The 25,363-nt window shown below is 42.4% G+C and overlaps 2 protein-coding genes across 3 annotated transcripts in view; one reads left to right on the top strand and one right to left on the bottom strand.

Moving 5' to 3' along the window:
• LOC137632332 (WD repeat domain phosphoinositide-interacting protein 4-like) overlaps positions 1-25,363 on the top strand; it is a 336,255-nt gene that overhangs the window by 223,842 nt on the left and 87,050 nt on the right. The gene's annotated exons all lie outside the window — the stretch shown is intronic.
• Positions 1-25,363, bottom strand: part of LOC137632330 (trichohyalin-like) — a 69,302-nt gene that overhangs the window by 33,749 nt on the left and 10,190 nt on the right. For both annotated transcript variants that reach the window (XM_068364260.1, XM_068364261.1), the window contains exons 2-4: positions 4,866-5,027; positions 4,422-4,553; positions 3,099-3,203 (exon numbers count right to left, since the gene is read on the bottom strand). In XM_068364260.1, the coding sequence (XP_068220361.1) occupies positions 3,099-3,203; positions 4,422-4,553; positions 4,866-5,006 (378 nt within the window). In that variant the 5' untranslated portion in view covers positions 5,007-5,027. The remainder of the gene's footprint in view (positions 1-3,098; positions 3,204-4,421; positions 4,554-4,865; positions 5,028-25,363) is intronic.

The following is a 25,363-nucleotide window of genomic DNA, read 5'->3' as shown; positions in this document are numbered from 1 at the left end:
CAAACATTTGATTGGTAATGTGATTGATCTTGGTCTCAGTTGTATGAAAAGGTGGAATGCTGGATAAATATATATATATATATATATATATATATATATATATATATATATATATATATATAAATAATACATCTATATATATATGTATATATATTATATACATATATATGTATATATATACACATCTATATATATATATATATATATATATATATATATATATATATATATATATGTGTGTGTGTGTGTATATATATATATATATATATATATATATATATATATATATATATATATATATATATATATATATATATATATATATATATATATATATATATCCAGCATTCCGCGACATACTTCAAATGGTTAATCATGAATGAACCCCAGTTTATTCAATATTCGAAAATATTACTTCATTATTCACGAGTTCATACACCTACTGTATAAGAAAGGTATATATGATAACCGTAAAAACTGTAACACTAGTTGGAAAGACAGATTGCTACAAGCCTTTGAGCTTTTATGGGGAGACCGGTCCAGAATGAAAAAAAAATGAAAGTAAATAATAAATATTCTAGGACAATAACCAAGACGAAGTAATGGGGTTCACCACAAAAAAAAAAAAAAAAAAAAAAAAAAAAAAAAAAAAAAAAAAAAAACTATCGTCTGGAATGATCATCGTAATGTGAATCTTTATTAAGCAAGTAAATAAATTGAGTGACGGTACCCTGTGATTGTTGCTGAACCCTGGGGTAAAAAATTAGAAATAGAATTTAGTCCAAACCCACAGGATGCCTGTCAGTTATAGAAGATAAAATGGGAAAATGATTGAAAACATGTCAGTTTAAAGCATTTCCTGTAACTTTTTTTTTTTTTTTTTTTTTTTTTTTTTTTTTTTTTTTTTTTTTTTTTTTTTTTTTTGCAACTTACTAATAATCATATACTAAACTTGGTTAACCTTAACTTCATTCTCCATAACTTGCACCGTGTATTAATTTCTTTCGAATCTCTCGTGGGATATTCAACAACCAGATTTAAATTCAGGAAATTGTTTAGAGATAAAAGAGTTAATTCAATTGTATAAGTAACACGTTTATTTTCAAGACCAAATATAAAAAGTAAATGGCTCAGAACCACACTGATATTTATGTAAATAGAATAACATGATCTTTATAAGCAACACACCTGTTTTCAGTGCTAAATATAAAAATTAAAGGGCTTACAACAATAATTGCAATGCTGCAATTATAGTAGCATCATCTGCTTATGCAAAACTTGTTTTCAGCGCAAATATAAAAAAACTGCTAAAAACACTTCCCTTAGAAACACCCAAGTTATTTTTGCTTCCTTGTAGGTCCTGTAGTGTCTATCAAAAATTAATATTTCCTAGGCTTTAGCTAAATATTGAAAAATAATACCACCATCTTCAATTTCTTGAGCTTGAAAACAGGATCATCATGAGTATCAGGGTGAAAATCAAAATTAACATAAACACTTACCTCATAAGCTTCATGACCAGAATTTTAGGATATATTTTGGTGTTACTTAAGGTAGAAATGCGAGTATCATAGTCATCAATGCCTTTTTGCAAAAGCTAATCGACCAACTGCTTAAAAGGTGATTACTTTCAGCATAGGTATACAGACATTTTATCTGCAGATTTTCAGAAACTTTAAAAAACATAGGATTTATAGAAATTGGAGGGCAATAGGTAAGCCAAGAGCTACCACCCTATTTTGCTAATAGAGTATCTTTAACAATACTCTGACTAGGAAAAGGAATCTTCCAACCAAATTGAATAAACGTAGATTACTTATAAGCTAAGTGGTCATAAGTTTTCACAGAAAATAAAATACGTTTTAGGTCTACACCTTCGTAAGTATTAATTTCAATTAAAAGTTTCATAATTTTCATAGGATTGAATAGCTAAATTAGTTTAACTTTAGGAAAACAGGAATGGGGTATAATTTATAGTTTTGAGTTATATCATCATAAGGTTTATTTAATTTTATTGATTTATTTATTTAATCTTTTTAATCCCCTCATATTTCACATTTAGATGTTATTTTACGAAAGTGGTATGAACGGTTTTATAGATTGAAATGTTACCAAATGGTGTGAGTGTATGGGTATGGTTGATTAATTTGTATTATATAGCTCTGAATGGCCTTTGATGCCCCAGTGCTTGGCTTGAGGCCTAAATGTCATAATCCTAATCCTAAACCTATAGTGATTATCACATTGACCAAATCAAAAGTGAAATGTTAATCGAAATTCCATTCCTCTGTGAAGATTCTATATAAGGTAAGGACAGCTTGTTCAGTTTTAATTGCTAACAAAACTTGGGCATGGTTATAAGTCCTACCAGGAAGACTAACAATACTGTGTATAAATCACAGGAAAAATCGATGAAAACTGGGTCAAGCCAATTGTCAGACTTGTGTGTCCCGACTTAATAAACCGGAATCAGTCTCTCTATCATTTTCCTCAATCTAAGCCATCATGATAAGACAAGCAAAAAATAGCATCTTCCAAGATTGGTTGAGATAGATGTATCGGAAATAAAAGTTACTATGCCTGCTATAAACATGATTTTGACACTATGTCGGCTACATTCATGGCAGGACCTATGAAAAGAAGGATGCGCTTTCTTCATATACACTGTCGTCCCACTTAGATTTAATAAAAGGAAAATAGTAGAATGTTGATAGCGTAGCCGGAAGACTGGGAAGAAAAATCAAGGATAGAAAGATCGATTAATGTGATAAGGTTTTAAGTACTTGCAGAGTACACTAACTAACAATGACAATCGCAAAACAAAGAAGAAAACTATTGAGTATGAATAAAGAGACTTTTGCGTTAGAATAGAAAGAATTTTGCGAGCAAATAATAACTGACCATATGCTTGGGTTAAACTTGTCCGAAATGCTCCAATGCATACATCAGTAACATAGGTAATTAATACAGCAAAAATGAAACAGCATTAAAGTGTGAGAAACCATTGACTAAGCATAAATGAATTACTCTCTCTCTCTCTCTCTCTCTCTCTCTCTCTCTCTCTCTCTCTCTCTCTCTCTCTCTCTCTCTCTCTCTACCTGGAACTGGAGAATTCGATGAGGTACGCGCTTGTTTTCATCTGAATCCCACGTGTAGAATTGAACATTAATTTCTACAGGTCCACTTAAGTAGATGTTTTTCAACTGTCAAATGAAATGGAAAAACAATTAATTAGCATTCAACTTGATAGATAAATCGCCAATTCAGAAGATAAGGGACAAATCTCAACTTAGATTATATTATTGATAAAAGAGATAAGACTTTTGAATTGGACTGTACATACATAAGTGCATATTTTTACATTTGTGTAGGTTTAGGAGTTTTAAAATAACGATCCGAAAGTAAATAGACATTACAGCGCCATTAACTTACTCTTGAATATAATTAGAATTGTATGAAAAATTACGTACAAGAAAGGAAAGATATTAATTTCCTTGCATGTGTCATTCAGTGGAAGAAATCCGGTGGAATACGACGTAATTTTTACGTTCAATAATAAAATAGTCATCTATAATATCAGATAAGGACTGGTATCTTAACCCAGTATATGTACAGAATTACAATATTCCATTACTGAAAAATACAGATGAGTTTTCCCAATCCTTTCCTTTAGGAATTTAAATTTCCTTTCTCCTCTTCCAGTTTTATCCTGGCTCAGCTCTATTACAAACTTTAAATTATCTATTTCAAAGAATTGCAATTTATAATTATCACATGAATGATGAGATTATTTTGTGCTACTTCGTTAAGGGAGGTCTTTACTTTCTATTGTTCACAAAAAGATCAACTTTATTTCCCTTGGCTTACAAAAGGATCGAATATTGTTATTCAGTTGGGCTACTATTATTATTATTATTATTACTTGCTAAGCTACAACCCTAGTTGGAAAAGCAGGATGCTATAAGCCCAGGGGCTCCAACAGGGAAAATAGCCCATTGAGGAAAGTAAGGAGTTACTCTTTCTCGCTGTTTAAGTTATTGTTTACTATATTTTTATTTTTGGTTGACATAATGAATTATTCACTCCTTGGCCAACTGCATAAGGGGCACTTCTATCTTTTGCTGTTGACAATATTCCGGTCCTGATCTTGTTGGGCAGCAAGAAGGTTTAACATTTTGAATTTATAAAATGTTCTTATTTTGTTGATATGCAAAAAGAGCCTCTATTTCAAATTCATAAGATTTTCGAACCAGTCGCAGCATCTTTCACCTCAATCAATCGTTCTTTTTTTAAGCCAAAAAAGTAGACATGCGTCCTTGAAAAATACAGATGTGCAATTTGAAGATAAATTTTGGACGGGGAGAATAGGTGCATGTAAATTACTTTATATAATTAGAGAGTAACTATAATAGCCTACTTACCTCGACACTTGGAAACCTTGTCGATTTCGAGTCGGACTTTAGTGGGCCATGTCCAGCACCTCTTTCGGAGAAATATCTGAAACGGTACTTCTCAGATGGCTGTGCTATGAATCTCAGTTGTGGTTTTGTTGGCTGTGAAACAAATGTAAGAAATCAGTGAGAGCGCATAAGTAACAAAACCCATAGCTTGCTTGATCATGATCAAAGATAGATATTATTCTTTCCTATATTTGGCAATGTACATCAAACGCTGTGTGACGATTGCAATAATCCCAATATCCCTAGGTGTCAAAGGAATCGTTGGAAATTAGTTTTCCCAGTCAGTATATTTTCTGTGTTTTTAACTTGCGAATAGAGACACTCGTGTCGGAATAACCTTGATGATACCATTTTGAAATTGGATGTCGGTCATAAAGATAGTGACTTACATCCATGAGTCCTTACCAGTATTTCTAGATGTATTCCTGGCATCTGATCGCTGCTCTCAAAGCAGAAATCGGAATCATCTATCAGAGTTGGTTGCAAACCCGTAGCACGGAAATGATCAGCAGAGGCCCTGTTGCACAGAGGACCCACTATATTCATGCTGGATCTCTTCCAAGCTATCTGAAATTGAGAAGGTTGAAGGAGATTGAGCTATTCAGAGATGCAGTTAACGTCAAGTCCAGATGCTTGTAAAGTCTCTTTTTATTTAGTATTGAAATCATAATGGCACTGCACTTTACACTGATTTGTGGAGACGTTGCCAATTTATGATATGGATAAGAAGGCAAGATTTACTCTCCTTTTAAGCATTAAAGGTCACATATGAACGACAGAAGGAAAGGACATGACAATGTCCTATAGACAAAACACATTTGCTTATGATTAGCACCCAAGATATGACCAGGGAAGGCCAAAAAATGGATGGTGATGAAAACCAGACATCCTTAGCTCGCAGATCTGAGAATGGAGCTCGAACTCTCGTCCCACTTGGCTACCACAAGACGTACTAAAATGGAAATTGCCTGTTATCATTTAGCAACAGCTACTATTTAGTATAGTTTTTAAACTAAATTACAGTAAAAAATTAGAGTTTGAGGGCGTTTTGTTGTCTTTAAACCGAATGTTGCATTCCTTTGACAGTTACCTCATTCTAATTATAATTGAGAAAATAGAACCTTGCTTATATTGAGATTACTCCATAATTAACTGCGAAAATAAATAAATAATTTGTACTTTACTGATGAGTGTGGCTTACTTTCATTGTATTTTGTCATATATAACTCTGTAACCTTCAATGATATACTTGGATTAAAGCCCTAACTATTCTGTGTTCTAATCGCATAGGAGCATTTTAAACGATGGGGTTGAAAAGAATTTGTATATAAGTTAGTAATATGCCAAGCAATCAGTAACTTGAAATTAAAGTTATAAGCTCGAATTCTGAACAGAGAATTATTATTCCCTTGGTTCAAAATGTAATATTACTTCCTCAAATGTACACATTCTCATTAATGATTTTGAAAGCATTACATGTGCGTAGACCCGATTACGTTGTCATAATATATTGTCATTTAATGAAAGAATTAAGTATACTTCCCATTTGCTGATGTACTTTAATCGAGTTAGAACATTTGAAAATTTTTCACACAGCATCGGGTCTTTTGTGTACTTTTCTGAAATATCAAACAATAACCAAATACAGAAGTTGACAGTTATTTCTGTATCGAGGTTTCGAACATGAGTTGTCTCGAATACTGGCCCGGGTTGGTGAAACTGTCTTATCTGTATAATTCCGATTTGCTCTAATCATTCCCAAGGCAGCGTGAACTTAATATCAGGAAGTATCGATGGCGTAATAATTACAAGGTATAACAGCAATTCTCTCTCTCTCTCTCTCTCTCTCTCTCTCTCTCTCTCTCTCTCTCTCTCTCTCTCTCTCTCTCTCTCTCTCTCTCTCTCATTAAAAATTAGAGTAAACATTGGAAATAAATGTAATAAAACGATGATGTATACAGTAATTTGAACGAAAGCAAGAGATTCTGAATACCATACAGTAAGCAAACAAAATATGGATATTATATAATGGCTTTTAAAAACATTGAATAAACTTATAAGATTCAATCTTATAACCCAAACACTGCGGATCTGTAACTATATTTTCAACTGTTGCTTTCATTGTATTATGAAGAAATAGCGGAAGTAATAAAAATACTAGTCACCTAATTACCTAGTTATTTGTATCGCTACAGTTGAGGACTAAGCTCGTAGCGGAAACATCGACTCTTAGTCTCTATATGTCACCTTGGTATTAAATCTCCGCATATCCGAGATAGGAATTGGATGGAAGTTGCTTCCGCTAACGTTTACTGTATCCGCTAACCGAAGGGACGTTCGCCTCTTGCTTGTTACTAGAAAAGCTGGTCCTTTTTGATAATTCTTCTCTAAGTCTTCCTTATGCCCCTATTACACTTATCCGGTTTCCTACGGCGCCATCAGTCGCGATGCTTGCATATGGTCAAACCGGAGCGTGTGATTGCAAATCGGTTGTATGAAAGCTCACCCATGACCGACATGGGTGAGCTTTCATACAACCGATTTGCAATCACACGCTCCGGTTTGACCATATGCAAGCATCGCGACTGAGCTTTCATACAACCGATTTGCAATCACACGCTCCGGCATATGCAAGCACCGCGACTGAGCTTTCATACAACCGATTTGCAATCACACGCTCCGGTTTGACCATATGCAAGCATCGCGACTGATGGCGCCGTAGGAAACCGGATAAGTGTAATAGGGGCTTTAGAGTTCTGAACAGAACTCGCTTATGGCAGGATTCGAGTTAATAACGTCAAGCATGTATGACAGACTTGACACATGTTGACCTTTACCGATGTACACCACAGTTCAGAAAATAAAATTACAGAATATTGATATGGATACGAGAGAGAGAGAGAGAGAGAGAGAGAGAGAGAGAGAGAGAGAGAGAGAGAGAGAGAGAGAGAGAGAGAGAGAGAGAGAGAGAGAATGTAATGAAAAAATGTCTCGAGAAAATTCTCTAGGTGAGACATAATATAATGTGACAGTTAAGAAATCTGTAATATATGTGCAATATCAATAAAGGATGAAACCAATACATTTTCCCCCTCTCCCTCGGTTGGGAAGTATTATTGTTATTATTATTATTATTATTATTATTATTATTATTATTATTATTATTATTATTATTGTTATTATTAGCCAAGCTACAACCCTGGTTGGAAAAATAAGATGCTATAGGCTCAAGGGCTCCAACAGGGAAAAATAGCCCAGTGAGGAAAGGAAACAAGAAAAAAAACGATATAAGAGGTAAAGAAAAATTGAAGTAAAACCTTTCAAAAAACATTAACAACATTAAAAGAGATAATTCATATGTAACTATAAAAAGACTTATGTCAGCCTGTTCAACATAAAAACTTTGGCTGCAACTTTGAACTTTTGAAGTTCTACTTATTCAACTACCCGATTAGGAAGATCACTCCACTATTTGGTCATAACTGGAATAAAACTTCTAGAATACTGTGTAGTATTGAACCTCATGACGGAGAAGGCTTGACTATGAGAATTAACTTCATGCCTAGTATTACGAACAGAATGGAACTGTCCGAAAAAAATCTGAATGTGAAGGATGATCAGAATTATGAAAAATCTTATGTAACTCAGAATAATGTAATTGAACGAAATTGCGAAAGATTAATATCTAGATCAGGAGTAAGAAATTTAATAGACCGCAAGTTCTTGTCCAACAAATTAAGATGAGAATCAGCAGCTGAAGACCAGACAGGAGAACAATACTCGAAACAAGGTAGAAAGAAAGAATTCAAACACGTCTTCAGAAAAGATTGATCACCGAAAATCTTAAAAGACTTTCTCAATAAGCCAATCTTTTGTACAATTGAAGAAGGCACAGACCTAATGTGGTTCTCAAAAGTAAATTTGCTGTCAAGATTCACACCTAAAATTTTAAAAGTCATACAACGTTACAGAAATTTTCAATGATGAGATCCGGATGTTGAGGAGCCACTGTCCTTGATTGTTGTTAGGATTCAGCTTCATGTCCCATAATTTGCACCATGCACTAATTTTAGCTAGTTCTCTATTAATGGATTCAGCAACCCCAGATCTACATTCAGGAGATAGAACTGATGCAAAGAGAGTAGCATCATTTGCATATTCAACAAGCTTGTTTTCTAGGCCAAACCACATGTCATGTGTATATAAGATGAAAAGTAATGGGCCAAGAACACTACCCTGTGGAACACCGGATATTACATTCCTATACTCACTATGGTGACCATCAGCAACAACTCATTAAGATCTATAATAATGCTCAAAAACGACCCACCCACTCCCAACTGTTTGAGTTTGAAAACAGGGGCCTCATGATTAACACGAACAAGGCAGCACTAAAATCAAGGCCAATCATACGAACCTCCTGACCATAATCAAAGGATTTCTGTACAGCATTGGAGATTGTAAGGACATCACATGATCCAAGGTCTTTACAAAAACCAAATTGCAAACGATGGAACTGATGATTACCTACAGCAAACCTTTGTTCCGTAACTGAAATACAAACCACGCTACTTACATGGGGTAATTACTTCGGCGTAGCTGAATGACGAGCCATAAAAGTTTTAACGAGGGTTTACTACCCCACCGCTAGTTAGCGAGGGTAGGGAAGAGTAGCTAGCTACCCCCCCCCCTCTCACACACCGGTGAATGCTTCACTTTACTTTTGGCTCAGGAAGAGAACAGACCTGTCTGCGCTCTCCCTCGCTTTGACTGCCATATTAATCTGTTTTTTACTTTCTCTTTTTGCAGTGTGCTTGAAGTTGGCCTCTACTACCAATGTGTACTTGCCTTGGACTTCCCAGCCGCCCTTGTGGGACCTTTATGTCGGCGGTCGACACTGATCCCCACACCTTATGTCCTCACTGTAGGGGCCAGCGGTGTGATAGTGATAATGTATGTATTGAATGTAGGGAGTGGTCTACCTCCCAGTGGGAGAGGTTTGCCCGGCGCCGGAAGAAGAAGGCCAAAAGGGATCTTTCTCCTTCAGAGGCTTCTCTGAAGAGAGAAAATTCCAGGACTTCTTCTTCCGTTGCCCTTTCCTCCTCTGAAGCTCCCCCTCGAGCGGTCTCTTCCGAGAGGCCGGCGAGTGGTAGCGTAGACCGCTGTGCTGTTGACCGATCCCGGGATGCGGGAGAGGTAGTTGCCTCCCATAGCGAGGCGGCTGCCCCTTCTCCCCCGGAGGAGGATTTGATGTCTAATCATGATTTGTTTCAGCTTTGGGCTTCCTTGGGGCTGCAGGGTTCGCCCTCCAAGCAAGCCCTGTTTGACATGATCAAACTGGGTGCAGCCGTCAAACAGTCGCCAACTACAGCAGGGATAGATCCTCGGTCTGTAGTTGACGTTGTTGTGACGGAGTCATCTCGTGGGTCAAGTCAAACCCCCGTTCCTGTGGCTGAGGTAGCCGACAGCTTAGATTCCCCCTCCGAACACACTTCGAGGGAGGATCTAAGTCCCACGGTCTCTCCTGCCGGTGATTCTCCCCCTCGGGGGAGTTCACTTACAGAGACTCCTCTTCGGAGGCCCCTTGATGGTCAGCTTGCTGATCCCACGGCCCCTCGTGGGCGTATAAGGCGTAAGACTCGTCCTCCCCTTCGCCGTAGAGGCCTTCCTTCCCCTTACAAGGGGGTTAAGAGGCGCCTCTTCGGCTCGTCGTCGCCACAGTCCTCTGCGGAGGAGACGACTCGCTGTTCACCGATCCTGCCAGCTACCACCCTAGACCTCTCCGGGGATTGTTCGTGATCACCTTCGGATGATGGTCGTCCTTCAGGACGCAGTGATCAGTCTCCCAGATCTAAGTCCCACGGTCTCTCCTGCCGGTGATTCTCCCCCTCGGGGGAGTTCACTTACAGAGCCTCCTCTTCGGAGGCCCCTTGATGGTCAGCTTGCTGATCCCGCGGCCCCTCGTGGGCGTATAAGGCGGAAGACTCGTCCTCCCCTTCGCCGTAGAGGCCTTCCTTCCCCTTACAAGGGGGTTAAGAGGCGCCTCTTCGGCTCGTCGTCGCCACAGTCCTCTGCGGAGGAGACGACTCGCCGTTCACCGATCCTGCCAGTTACCACCCTAGACCTCTCCGGGGATTGTTCGCGATCACCTTCGGATGATGGTCGTCCTTCAGGACGCAGTGATCAGTCTCCCAGACCTGCTGAGTTGCCGTCAACCTCTAATGTTCCTGATGCGCGTGACTCGCCACCTGATCCTGCCGCTGCGCAGTCTCCGGGCCTTTCGGGGCTGAAGGGTCTTGAGCGCAAAACCGCGCCTCTCGCCCTCAAGTGCCAGGTTCTTCCTATGCGCCCTCCTACTGCTGTTGTTGCTGCGCCTGCTGTTGCCGCTGTTCCTGACTTGGCGCCATGGCGCTCACCCTCACGCGTACGCGCCGCCGTTCCTGCTACGCGCCAGGGTTCCCCTGCGCGCCCACGCCCTTCTGCGCCCCGTCGCCCTCCAGAAGTTCCTGTTGCAGCGCGCCAGCGCTAACCTGCGCAAACGCGCCCACCGGTGCCCCAGCGGCCACCTGTGCTCACGCGCCCACCGGCGCCCCAGCGTCCCCCGGTTCCTGCCTCGTCGCGCCCAGTCCAAGAGGTTCCTTCGCTGGCGCACAGGCGCCCACAGGTTCCTCTGGACTCGCTGCGCCCGTCTGGAGAGACGCTCACGCGTGGTTCCAGATCCAGTGCTCACGAGACCCTCACGCGTGGTTCCAGATCCAGTGCTCACGCGCTCGCCAACGTGCTTCAACATCTCAGCTCGTCACCCAGGAGGCTCCCAAGCTAGCGCACGGGTACTCACGGCCGCCCCTGGGCTCTACTTCCAGACCGCGCGATCCTGCACGGGCCCCAGCCGCACGCAACGCTCCGGTTGCGCGCCCTGTTCCTGTCATGCGCCCCGTTCCTGTCACGCGCCCCGTTCCTGTCATTAAGGCGCCTAACACAACCCTCCAGCGCACACCTGTGCGCCTTCATCCAAACGCGCGCCTTGCGCGGCCGCCGCAGCAGCGCACCCCAGTGCGTCCACATCTTGATGCGCGCCTATGATCGCTGGCGCGCCCAGCGTGCCCACAGGCGAGCATGCCGGTCCTGTCAGACCAGCACCAACCTCGGCGCCAACGCTCCAACCCTGCCGCACGCGATCCTGCACCAGTGCTCTTGCGCCCTCGCCCGGTTCTCCCGGACACGCGCTCAGGCACCCCCATTATCTCGCTCCCTCCGGGGCCGCATCAGGTTGCTGCGCGCCCTCGCGTCCGGCCGCCTCCAGTGCCGGCTCCTACGCGCCACACACCCTCGCCATCTCCTACGTGCGCCCGCGACCACGTGCCCGCTCCAGCTGCTGCACGCTCCCGCGCCCACGCGCCCGATCCATCGCCAGCGCGCCATCACTCCCTCGCTCCTGTATCCTCGCCTGCGCGCCACCGCGCCCGCCCCCGCCCACGCGGATACGTGCGAGCGCGAGATTCCTGTGTCGCGTGAGCCTTTCGCGCGCGACCCTTTCACGCGCGACCCTCACCAGGGCCCGTCACGCGGATCCCAGCGCGAGCGCCGCCAGGCGGACAGGTCTTCGTCTCGTTCCCCTCCCCGCAAACGCAGACCAGCGCGCTCGCCGGAGGAGGGGCGGTTCCTGGACAGGTCTAGGGACTCTTTCCTTTTAGCCCCACAGGCGAACCCACATTTGTCGACTCTTCCTAGGGATCGTACAATCCCCTTCCCTTCAGAGGGAGTGTCTGACAGCGCAACTGTCAGCCAGCAGCCCTGGTTCAGCACCCTAGTCAGAGCTCTTGTGCAGGTGATTAAGCCCGCCCTCTCTGACCGGGGTCACAAACCAGCGGCAGCTTCCTCCCCCTGAAGAGGAAGAGAGGAGTCTCTCCCGTGGAAACTCCTCCGAGGCCTATATTGTCTCCTCGCAGTTCCTTGCGCAAGGCTCCTTCTCCCCACCAGACTTTCTCTCCCTCCCCTGCGGATGAGGACTACCCATCCTCAGGAGAGTCAGATGAGCCGGACCATTCCCCCATCGCACCAATGGGGGAAGCGCCGCCTCTCCCTGAGAAGTCTTCTCGTCCAGGGGTGGAGAAGAGCCTGCCCCCTTCGTTGCTCGAGTCCTGTATCCTGCTCAGGAGGGAGCCTAAGGACTCTAAGACGATTCCCAAATCGTCAGCAAGGATCGGGCAGAAACCATCTAGAGCCGCCGAGGATGTCCACGTGTCCCCCCAGGAAGAGCCACTGGGGACGGGAGACTTCGCTGCCAGGAGGAGAGCACCAGGAGTCAGAACACGCTTTCTGGCAAGTCCTGACCCTCAACGGGATCCCAGACCCTGAGATTCCCCCTCGTGAAGGTAAGGACACGGTCCTGGACCGCGTCTATGGCACCCAGAAACCCTCTAGGGCCAGTGCAGCTTTGCCCTGGTGTCAGGGGATGAAGAGTGCCAGGGACAAGGTCGAGGGCCAGCTCTCTGAGCTTGCCTCCTCCAGCAGATCGAGTGCTCGAAACAAGCTCCTCCCGCCTCCTCGAGTCCATCAGAGGAGGTACTTCGAGATCCTGGAGGAGTCTTGTCTGAGTCTTCCGTTGCATCACTCTGTGGAAGAACTCACGGGGGGAGTCCCTCTTGAGAGACTCTCCAACTGGCACGTGGCCTTTTCAGCCACTGAGATCTTGAGCCAGGAGTAGGTCACCAAGTGTGCCATGCAGGCAACTTTGTGGCTCGACATCTGGCTGGGGTCTCTGGGCATCCTGGTGCGGTCCCAGGACCTCTCCAAAGAAAGCACCAGGAAGGCGCTGGAGACTTTCTTACTCTCGGCCACACGGACCATTGAGTTTCTGGCCCACCAAGTCTCGAGCTTGTGGGCCAATACGATTCTCAAACGTCGGGACACTGTGGCCGAGAGGTTCCCAGTTCGGAGGATAGCAGGCTCAGACACTCTTCCGTGTTCGGTAAGAGTCTGTTTGAGCCTAAGGACGTAGAGCTCACCGCTGAGAGGTGGAGGAAGTCCAACCAGGATTCCCTCATCCACAGGGCCCTGACATAGAGGCCCTACAAACCTCCAGCGGCCCGACAGCCCCGTCCAGCTAAGGACACGAAGAAGATTACTGCAGCGAAGCCGAAGATGTCTAAGCCCTTTCCTGCCAAGAGCAGAAGGAGCAAAAAGTCCTCCAGGGGAGGCAAGAACCCTAGAGGTAACAACCGAGGCAATAAAAGCTAGGGTTGGCAATCCCACTGCATATCCACCAGTGGGGGGATGCCTACAAAGTTGCACGACAAGGTGGCAGCAACTCGGGGCAGATGCCTGGACGATATCCGTGATCACTCTAGGTTATCGCGTCCCGTTCACAGCCTCTCTACCTCCCCTGACAGCGAATCCAGTGTCATTGGGCTCTTTTGCCATGGGATCGGCAAAAGGGCAAGCCCTTCGGGCAGAAGTTCTGGCCATGTTGAAGAAGGACGCTCTCCAGGAGGTTGTAGACGGGTCCCCAGGCTTCTACAGTCGACTCTTTCTTGTGAGAAAGGCATCTGGAGGCTGGAGACTAGTCATCGACCTCTCAACCCTGAACGGGTTTGTCAAGCAGACTCCGTTCAGTATGGAGACGGCAGAATGGACGGACCTCCGGTGGTGGGTGGCGGACGAGAACCTACGAAAGGGAGTGGATCTTCTCGTCCCTCCCCCAGATTTGATGCTGTTCTCGGACGCATCAAACAAAGGGTGGGGGGCCTACGTTCTGAACCACAGGACCTCAGGCCTGTGGTCAGAATTAGAAAGGTACCTTCACATAAACCTGCTAGAAATGAAGGGCGTGTCCCTTGCACTTCAGAAGTTCCACCAAGTCCTGGCGGGCCACTCTGTGGTGGTGATGAGAGACAACACGGTGGTGGCTTATATCAACAAGCAGGGAGATACCTTTTCAGAACAGCTATCCCATCTTGCAGTAGAGATCCTGAGATGGTCCGAAGTCCACTTGATCTCACTAGCGGCTCGCTTCATGCTAGGCAAGATGAATGTGCTCGCCGACAGTCTGAGCAGAGTGACGCAAATACTGAGTACTGAGTGGTCTTTGGGTCCTTGGATAGCCAACAAAGTCCTGACTTTGTGGGGTTCCCCGACGGTGGATCTGTTCGCTACAGCGCTGAACCACAAGCTCCCGCTGTACTGCTCTCCAGTCCCAGACCCCAGGGGTCTCTGGCAGGATGCCTTCCAACAACGGTGGGACAACGTCAATGTGTACGGCTTTCCCCCGTTCTGTCTGATGAGGAGGGTACTCAACAAGACCAGAATATCGGTCAATCTATCGATGACCCTGATCGCTCCGCTTTGGCATCACGCAGAATGGTTCCCGGACCTTCTGCAACTCCTCACGGAGATTCCGAACGAGCTCCCTCCACGTCACGAGCTACTCAAACAACCACACTCCAACATCTACCACAAAGCCGTGGCTACGCTTCGGCTTCATGCCTGGAGACTATCCAGCATCTCCTCACAGAGAGAGGATTTTCGCAACAGGTTGCGAACAGGATGTCTGGCCACCTGCGCAAATCTTCCGCAGGAGTCTACCAGGCGAAGTGGCGAGTTATCTGTGGTTGGTGTCGTGGAAGGGGTATCTCTCCCCTCGATGCCACTTTACCAGCAATAGCAGAGTTCCTCGTTTATATGCGGGAGGAAATGCGCCTTTCAGTCTCGGCAGTGAAAGGCTATTACTCAGCCTTAAGTCTTGCCTTCAGGCTTAAAGGAATGGACATTTCTTCCTTGCTGGAACTTTCCCTTCTCATACGGAGTTATGAACTTACCTGCTCTAAGTCGGAAGTGAGACCTCCTCCATGGAACGTGGTTCGAGTCCTCAGGTCTCTGAAGAGACCTCCCTACGAACCATTACGCCAGGCTTCTGATCACCACCTTACCTGGAAGACGGTTTTCCTGCTAGCTTTGGCCTCGGTCAAGCGAGTCAGTGATCTACATGGTCTTTTGTACGACGTCGCCCATTCAAGGGGATGGGGGGAGGTAACGTTCAGCTTCATCCCTGAGTTTGTTGCCAAGACTCAGAACCCGGGAGTGCCGGACCCAAGGTTCGACTCCTTCCGGGTTTCGAGTCTCTGTTCTGTAACAGATGACCCAGACCATCTCCTACTGTGCCCAGTTAGGAGTCTGAGGTTGTGTCTTAAAAGAACAGCTGCAGTTCGTCCCCAGGTGCAAGCCTTTTTCGTGAGCACTGGGGAGACGAAGAGGAGGGTCACCAGGAATACCATCTCGGCCTGGATTCGCAAGGTGATACATCTGGCCTTGAATCCTGACCCAACTCCGTCACGTCGCCCTAGAGCGCATGACGTCAGGGGCGTAGCTACGTGCCTGGTCTTCAAGAAGAATTTTTCAGTGACGCAGGTCCTTCAAGCTGGGGTATGAAAGCGTCAGACCACCTTCACGGCCCACTACCTGCAAGACGTGACACACAGGAGGCTCGATACGTTCTCTATCGGGCCGATAGGGAACGTATCGAGCTGTGGTGGCTGCACAACAGCTGTTCTAACCTCAGGCTCCTTATTGGACAAGTAGCAGAAGGTTGAGGGCATTGTTACCTGGTTTTAGTCTGTGTGAATGAAAAGATCTGCCTGGCCCTTATTCTTTTCTTCATCCTCTCCTCCCTTGGAGAAAGCAGCATCCTGGGTTCTCTGCACAGCTGACCTCGAACCTCTGCAGGTAAACCATGCTCCCTTGTGTTCCTAGTATTAAGATGTAATACTGTCATGTCCCCATACCCTGACGAGGTGGTATTGGGAGAGTCCTAGCCTAGATTTCCATCTGAAGAACTCCAGGTCAACTTCCTAGGACGAGTCACTTCTCACCTTCGCACACAGCGTACGTAGGCCGCAGCAGTTTCACAGCTGCCAGCGAGGAGCAGGGACCCCTTACTTCTTGAGTACCTACACACTCGAATTTGGGGTCCCGGGCAAGCCAAAGCCAGTATGGCAGGGGCCTTACCGCCCTTCCTAAGGGTTTAGTCACCCCATATAAATAGCGTGGTTTGTATTTGAGTTACGGAACAAATGACAAATTCGTAGATAATTTGTATTTTTCTTAACTATACAAACCTTAGCTAATTACACATCTGTGCCCGCCAGCCCTGTCCCCCAAGATAAGCCCTACCTCTAAGCAAAGTGAAGCATTCACCGGTGTGTGTGAAGAGGGGGGGGGGGGTAGCTAGCTACCCCTCCCTACTACCGCTAACTAGCGGCGGGGTAGTAAACCCTCGTTAAAACTTTTATGCTCGTCATTCAGCTACGCCGAAGTAATTACCCCATGTAAATAGCTAAGGTTTGTATAGTTAGGAAAAATACAAATTATCTACGAATTTTTCCTATTAAGACGTTTTGCCAAAAGACATTCAAAAATTTTAGATAATATACGAGTTCTGGAAAAAGGACGGTAATCATTTGGACTTGAGCTATCATAAAGACATTTACATGGTGGAGTAACATTACCAATTCTCCAACAAGTGCTAAAAGCTCCTCTTCTTGCAAACTTGTGCAAAATGACAGATAACTTTGGAGCTAAGAAATCTGCAGTCTTTATAAAAACAAAGGAAAATGCCATTTGGATGTACACCTCCATAAGCATCAAGGTCCATCAATATAGCTTTAATTTCTCGATATCTAATAGCTAAACTAGTTAGTCTAGCCTCAGGAAAACAGGAACGAGGAAGTTCGAGTTTCTCATTACTCTGCTTACCGTTAAACACATCAGCCAAAAGGGTTGTTCTTTCCTTTGGAAAGTGAATGACAGAGCTATTTAAATTAGGTAAAGGAGGAACTGTTGCATCTACACCAAAGAGCGCAGATTTAAGGGTAGGCTTACAGTAGACACGTACAGGACCCGCCATCGCTTCTCTCCGTTTTCCGACCTTGTAAAAAAATCACTTCTGGAGTTTATATCAGAAATCACTGAAGCTTAAGTTAGTTTAAAAAGGGATCACTGATTCCCAATATCATTATATACTGAAAGAAAATGTAATAAAATATATTGATATAAACCCTGCGACCAGCTGAGGTGTGCCAGATTTTTTTCTTGACTGAGGTGTGCCAGATTTTTGCTACCGATTGAGGTGAGCCAGATTTTGCTACCAGCTGTGGAGTGTCAGATTTTTGCTACCTGTTGAGGTGTGCCAGATTTTTGCTACCGATTGAGGTGTGCCAGATTTTGCTACCAGCTGTGGAGTGTCAGATTTTTGCTACCTGTTGAGGTGTGCCAGATTTTTGCTACCAGGTGTGGTGTGCCAGATTTTGCTAGGAGCTATGGTGTGCCAAATTTTTGCTACCTGCTGAGGTGTGCCAGATTTTTTCTACCAGGTGTGGTGTGCCAGATTTTTGCTACCAGCTGTGGTATGCCAGATTTTTGCTACCAGGTGTGGTGTGTCATATTTGTTGTTACCTGCTGAGTTGTGCCAGATTTTTGCTACCAGCTACGGTGTGCCAGATTTTGCTACCTGCTGAGGTGTTCCAGATTTTTTATACCAGCTGAGGTATACCAGATTTTTACTTCCAGCTTAGATATGCCAGATTTTTTCTACAACTGAGGTGTGCCTGATTTGTTGTTATCAGCTGAGGTGTGCCAGATTTTTTTCTACCAGCTGAGGTCTGCCAGATTCTTGCTACCAGCTGAGGTATACCAGATTTTTACTACCAGCTAAGGTTTGGCAGATTAGTGCGACCACCTAAGGTGTGCCAGATTTTTGCTACTTGCTGAGGTGTGCTAGATTTGTGCTACCACCTGTAGTGTGCCAGGTTTTTGCTACCAGCTGAGGTGTGCCAGATTTTTGCTACCAGCTGAGGTATGCCAGATTTTTGCTACCAGCCAAGGTTTGCCAAATTTTGCTACCAGCTGAGGTGGTAAATGTTTTTGCTACAGGTTGAGGTGTGCCAGATTTTTACTATCAGCTGAAGTGTGCCAGATTTTTGCTACCAACTGAGATATGCCTGATTTTTGCTACCTGCTGAAGTGTGCCAGATTTATGCTACTAGTTGAGGTGTGCCAGATTTTTTCTACCTGCTAAACTGTGCCAGAGTTTACTACCAGCTCAGGTGGGTTAGATTTAGCTACCAGCTGAGGTGTGCCAGATTTTTGCTACCATCTGAGGTATGGCTAGATTTTTGCTACCTGCTGAGGTATGCCAGATTTTTGCTACCAGCTGGGGCGTGGCATGTTTTTGCTACCTGCTAAGGTGTGGCAGGTTTTTGATACCTGCTGAGTTGTGGCAGATTTTTGAAACCTGCGGAGGTGTGCCAGATTTGTGCTACCAGCTGTGGTGTGCCAGATTTTTCCTACCGGCTGAGGTGTGCCAGGTTTTTGCTACCAGCTGTGACGTGCCAGATTTGTTGTTACCAGCTGAGGTGTGCCAGATTTTTGCTATCAGCTGAGGTGTTCTATAGTTTTGCTACCAACTGAGATATGCTGGATTTTTGCTACTTGCTAAATTGTGCCAGATTTATGCTACTTGCTGAGGTGTGCTAGATTTTTGCTACTTGCTGAGGTGTGCCAGATTTTTGCTACTTGCTGAGGTGGGCCAGATTTTCGGTACCAGCTGAGATGGGTCAGATTTTGCTACCAGCTGAGGTTTTTCAGATTTTTGCTACCTGGTAAGGTGTGCTCGATTATTTTCTCACTTCTGAGGTGTGATAGATTTTTGTTACCAACTGAGGTATGCCAGATTTTTGCTACCAGCTGAGGTATGCCAGATTTTTGCTACCAGTTGAGGTGTACCAGATTTTTGCTACCAGCTGAGGTGTACCTGATTTTTGCTACCAGCTGAGGTGTACCAAATTTTTGCCACCAACTGAGGTATGCCAAATTTTTGCTACCAGCTGAGGTAGGCCAGAGTTTTGCTACCAGCTGAGGTATGTCAGATTTTTGCTACCAAATGAGGTGTGCAAGATTTTTCCTACCGGCTGAGGTATGCCAGATTGTTGCTACCAGTTGAGGTGTGTCAGATATTTGCTACCTGCTGAGGTGTATAAGTTTTTGGTTACCTGCTGAGGTATGCCAGATAGTTGCTACCTGCTGAGGTGTATCAATTTTGGCTACCTGCTGAGGTGTGCCAGATTTTTGCTACCTGCTGAGGTGTAACAGACTTTTGCTACCTGCCGAGGTGTATAAGATTTTGGCTACCTGCTTAGGTGTGTCAGATTTTTGCTACCTGCTGGCGTATGCCAGATTTTTGCTACCTGATGAGGTGTAACTGATATTTGCTACCTGCTGAGGTATATCAGTTTTTGGCTACCTGCTGAGGTGTAAAAGATATTTGTCACCTTCTGAGGTGTGCCAGATTTTTTTTTTACCAGCTGAGGTGTAACAGATTTTTGCTGCCTGCTGTGGTGTAAAAGATATTTTCTACCTGCTGAGGAGTGCCAGATTTTTGCTACCTTCTGAGGTGTGCCATATTTTTGCTACCTGCTGAGGTGTAACAGATTTTAGCTACCTGCTGAGGTGTGCCAGATTTTTGCTACCTGCTGAGATGTAACATATTTGCTACCAGCTGAGGTGTAACAGATTTTAGCTACCTGCTGAGGTGTGCTATATTTTTGCTACCTGCTGAGGTGTAACAGATTTCTGCTACCTGCTGAGGTGTGCCAGATTTTTTATCCCCTGCTGAGGTGTAACATATTTGCTACCAGCTGAGATGTAACAGATTTTTGCTACCAGCTGAGGTGTAACAGATTTTTGCTACAGGTTGAGGTGTGCCAGATTTTTGCCACCAGCTGAGGTGTGCCATATTTTTTTACCAGCTAAGGTGCATCAGTTTTTGGCTACCTGCTTAGGTGTGCCAGACTTTTGCTACCTGCTGAGGTGTGCCAGATTTTTGCCAACAGCTAAAGTGTATCCGTTTTTGGCTACCTGCTTAGGTGTGCCAGATTTTTCCTACCTGCTGGTGTATGCCAGATTTTTGCTACCTGCTGGCATATACCAGATTTTTGTTATCTGCTGAGGTGCCAGATTTTTGCTACCTGCTGAGGTGTGCCAGATTTTTGCTACCTGCTGAAGTGTATCAGTTTTTGGCTACCTGCTGAGGTGTGCCAGATTTTTGCTACCTGGTGGCGTGTGCCAGATTTTTGCTACCTGGTGGCGTGTGCCAGATTTTTGCTACCTGCTGAAGTGTATCAGTTTTTGGCTACCTGCTGAGGTGTGCTAGATTTTTGCTACCTGCTGCTGTGCATCAGATTTGTGCTACCTTTGGAGGTGTGCCAGAATTTTGCTATCTGCTGAGGTGCATCAGATTATTGCTACCTGCTAAGGTATGCCTGAATTTTTTCTCACTTCTGAGGTGTGCTATATTTTTGTTACCAGCTTTGGTGTGCCAGATTTTTGCTACCTGCTGTGGTGTGCCACAGTTTTGCTAGCATCTGAGCTGAGCAAGATTTTAGCTACCAGCTGAGGTGTGCTAGATATTTGCTACCTGTTCAAATGTACCAGATTTTTGTTACCAGCTGATTTTTTCTTCCTGCTGAGGTGTGCTCAAGTTTTTGCTACCTGCTGAGCTGAGCAAGATTTTAGCTACCAGCGGAGGTGTGCCCGATACTTGCTACCTGCTAAGGTGTATCAGATTTTTGCTACCTTCTGATCTTAGCAAGATTTTTGCTACCAGCTGAGGTGTGCCAGATTTTTTTTCGACCAGCGGTGGGGTGCCAGAATTTTGCTACCTTCTGAATGTGTCAGATTTTTGCTACCTGTTAAGGTATGCCAGATTTTTGCTTCGTGGTGAGCCAGATTTTTGCTACCTGCTGTGTGCCAGGTTTTTGCTACATGCTGAGGTGTATAAGATTTTGCTACCTGCTGAGGTGTATCAGATTTTGGCTACCAGCTGAAGTGTGCCAGAGTTGCTGAGGTGTGCTAGATTTTCTTCTACCCGCTGAGGTCATCAGATTTTTACTGCCTTCTGAGGTGTATCAGTTTTTTGCTACCTTCTGAGGTTTATCAGATTTATGCTACCTATTTGTGTCAGATTTTTACTGCCTTCTGAAGGGTATCAGATATTTTGCTATCTTCTGAGGTGTGTCAGATTTTCTACCTGCTAAGGTGTGTTAGTGTTTTTGTTACCTGCTGAGGTGTGCCAGATTTTTCCTACATGCTGGCGTATGCCAGATTTTTGCTACCTGCTGAGGTTTGCCAGATGTTTGCTACCTGCTAAGGTGTGTTAGTGTTTTTGTTACCTGCTGAGGCGTGCCAGATTTTTTCTGCCTGCAATGAGGATAGGCACTGAGGCCTGGGAGGCTATTCAGCAGCTTTGTGCATGAAAGAGAAGCTGAAGATGTTGGACTGGAAGATGCAGAAAAAAGGGAGTGGAAACAGTAGCAGGCTGAAAAATGGGTGCTGTAAGGGAGAGGTAGGACGGCACAGACCTTCAAGTAATGCCTACAGTAAACTGCTTGAGGTGCAATAGATGCATTACCCTTCTGGGGAGTGAAATATGTCAACCAAGGATCTCGAGCAAATTTGTCTTAATGTTGTAATTAAAAATAATTGGAAAGTATTGCTCTAAATCAGGGGTGGCCAACCTTTCGTTTCCCATGCACCAATTTTTTTCACTTTTAATTCAGATGCGCCACATCCCTTAAGTATGGCAATATTATTTGTCATTTATATATATATAATCATTATATATACATATATATATATATATATATATATGTATATATATATATATATATATATATATATATATATGTATATATATATATGTGTGTGTATATATATACATACATATATATATATATATATATATATATATATATATATATATATATATAAATAAATAGATAAGTATATATATATATATATATATATATATATATATATATATATATATATATATATATATATATATATATATATATATATATATTAGTGTGGACAGATGTAGCAGTTGTAATGGAAAGGATTTAAAATAAATACAAAGTAAACTGTATTGACACTTTGAATTTGCATTTATAATATTCATTAGTTATTTCTGAAAGTACTATTAAACATATATGAACATAATTAGCAGTTTTAAAAAAAAAAGTAATTTCACATGCAGGAAAAATAAACATAACTAAGTTTAAAGAGACTTTTGCTTTGCTTTGCTTTCACCAAATCAGTAATATTAGGAGTTAAATTAGTAACTGAGAACAAGACGGTTCAGATTTCAATCGGATAGTCGCGACCTCAGTTTGTTCTTGATCGTTTTCATGGATGAAAAAGCTTGCTGGCATCTGTATGTTATTTCAAAGCGACAGGTATAACTTTGGGCAAATTTTCTCAGTTCTGGAAAATGTTCACCTGGTAATGATCGCCAAAAATTAAGCCTTTCAGATGCACTTGGGAGTGAGGGCAGTTCATTAAATTTATTCTTCAGTACTGAATTTGCTCTTAGATCAATAAATTCCATCGGCATATTACTAGGCATCTTCAGAATGTTATTTCCAGTAAGTGAAAAGGGATTTATGAATGCAACCATGCAATCTTTTTCAGCAAAATCACTAAAATGACTATCAATGGCCTCTTGCAGTAATATGATTTTTTTCAAAGTATTCTGTAAAGATGGTATTATCTTCAGCACATTCACTTTGTTCCTTTAAATGTGGAAATTCGCTCAACTCCTTGTTTTCTAGCTGAGAGATAAACAGTTTTAACTTCCTTTTGAATGCACTGATATCATTTACTAAACTAGGAAACAATTTATCTTTGCCCTGCAGTTTTGAATTTAGGTCATTGAGATGACTGGTAATGTCAAATAAAACTGCTAAATGAAATATCCACTTTTTCATCACACACAGATTCGTCCAAGGCTAAGGAAAAGAAAGAGCATGCATGGACACGGTCCTTCAGTTGCTCAGATACATCACGAGAAAGTTCCTCAATGCGTCTTGTAATTGTGGGCTTTGAAAGAGCTATTTCGTTTACCTTTCTTTCAATACTTTTATAGCCAACATATTTTGCAAATTTTGGGAGACAGGGTTTAACAATATCTTCACCATGAGAGAAAGGCTTATGTTTTTTAGCCAACACAAAAGCAATTTCGTAGGATGCTTCGAGCATTGCTAGACTTTCACAACCTCTCTTAACAAGGAGATTTAACCTCTTTGTCATATCCTCTTTTTTCTTGACCACACATTCTTTCCGTAACACAGAGCCAGGCACTAACTTTTGTTTTTCTTCTATTTCAACTTTGTGTTTCTTATAGTGCCTGCTAAGATCGTGTCTTCTGTTATCTGAGAGAGTGCTTTCACAAAAAATAAGCATTGGTTTTCCTGAAGGACTCGCAATGGATAAAAATTCATTTTCCCACAGTTCATTAAACTAACGTTTGCTATCACTTTCTGCTCTTCTTTTGCTCATATTCTTTTTCACTGTGATGGGCAAACCACCTACCAGAAAAAAAAAAGGTTAAACTTATTGAATGTTCAAAAAGAGATGATTTCCTCATAAATCATCGAATCGAGAACAAATAATTTTGTTGAGAAACAGAGAGAGAGAGAGGGGGGGGGGCCTTCATGAAAATATTATGATTATTATTATTATTATCGCCACAAACTGAGCAAAAAAGGCTCATATACAATACATAAAAAAAATAGACATGATATACAAACGATGACGCCTAAAGTGGTTGAAAATATATGGTTCATCAGATAAAACAATATTTGTAAGTTTCGAAAATGCAAAAGTTCAGTTATTCACATACCCTGAATTATGAGTCCATCGGGATAACACTCCAAGCGCCAACTCTAAACTGGCTCGTAATTTTTTGTATTTTTCCACACGGCAATCAGTGCTATTGCTTGACGATTCAACGCCAGAAAAGTATAATGCGTGCTCCGATATGTACAAATGTCGCAGTTATTAACTGCAGTATATTTGAAATATACATTTTTAAGCAACAATTGAATGCTGTTTGAGTGTTCAAGCAATATTTTAGGGTAATTCACTTCAGGTATATAATGATGACGCATTATTGTTTAAAGATGACTAATAGATGCACACGGAACAATAAAATCAAATGAAAATTATTTCTGTTTTAGATTAGAACAAATCTCTGTAAAACTCACTTCTAGCTATAAGTTACTTAAATTCTCATTGTATTTTTTTTTTCTGAAAATCAGTATTATCATTATTATTATTATTTCTTCTTTTATTTATGAGCAGGCATGATTTTTTTTTTTTATTATTACTGGGGTTTAATGCGCCACTCATAATCGTGCAATGCGCCACTGTTGGCGCATGCGCCATAGGTTGGCCACCCCTGCTCTAAATGTTGTGCTTTTTTCGTCAAGTATCAAGTGATGGTTGTCTTTGGGCTTAATGTATTTTCATAAAGTATAAAATAAAGGAATAATAATTGATCTCAAGAATAGTTGATATTTGCACAATATATATATATATATATATATATATATATATATATATATATATATATATATATATATATATATATATATATATAAATTTGTATATATATAATTTATATATACAGTATATATATATATATATATATATATATATATATATATATATATATATATATATATATATGTACTGAATATATATATATATATATATATATATATATATATATATATATATATATATATATATATATATATATATATATATATATATGTATATATATGTACTGAATATATATATATAATATATATATATATATATATATATATATATATATATATATATATATATATATATATATATATATATATTATATATATATTTATACGTGTGTGTGTATATACTGAGATCTATACGTACCGAGATCTCAAGAAGTATAATAAATAATAAATATTTCTTTTTTCTTTCATTGCCATTCAATTATGAATTTTCTATGATAGTTGTGTATT

The sequence above is a fragment of the Palaemon carinicauda genome, chromosome 41 (assembly GCF_036898095.1).
Source record: "Palaemon carinicauda isolate YSFRI2023 chromosome 41, ASM3689809v2, whole genome shotgun sequence".
Lineage (NCBI taxonomy): Eukaryota > Metazoa > Arthropoda > Malacostraca > Decapoda > Palaemonidae > Palaemon > Palaemon carinicauda.
This window is presented reverse-complemented; position numbering and strand designations above follow the sequence as displayed.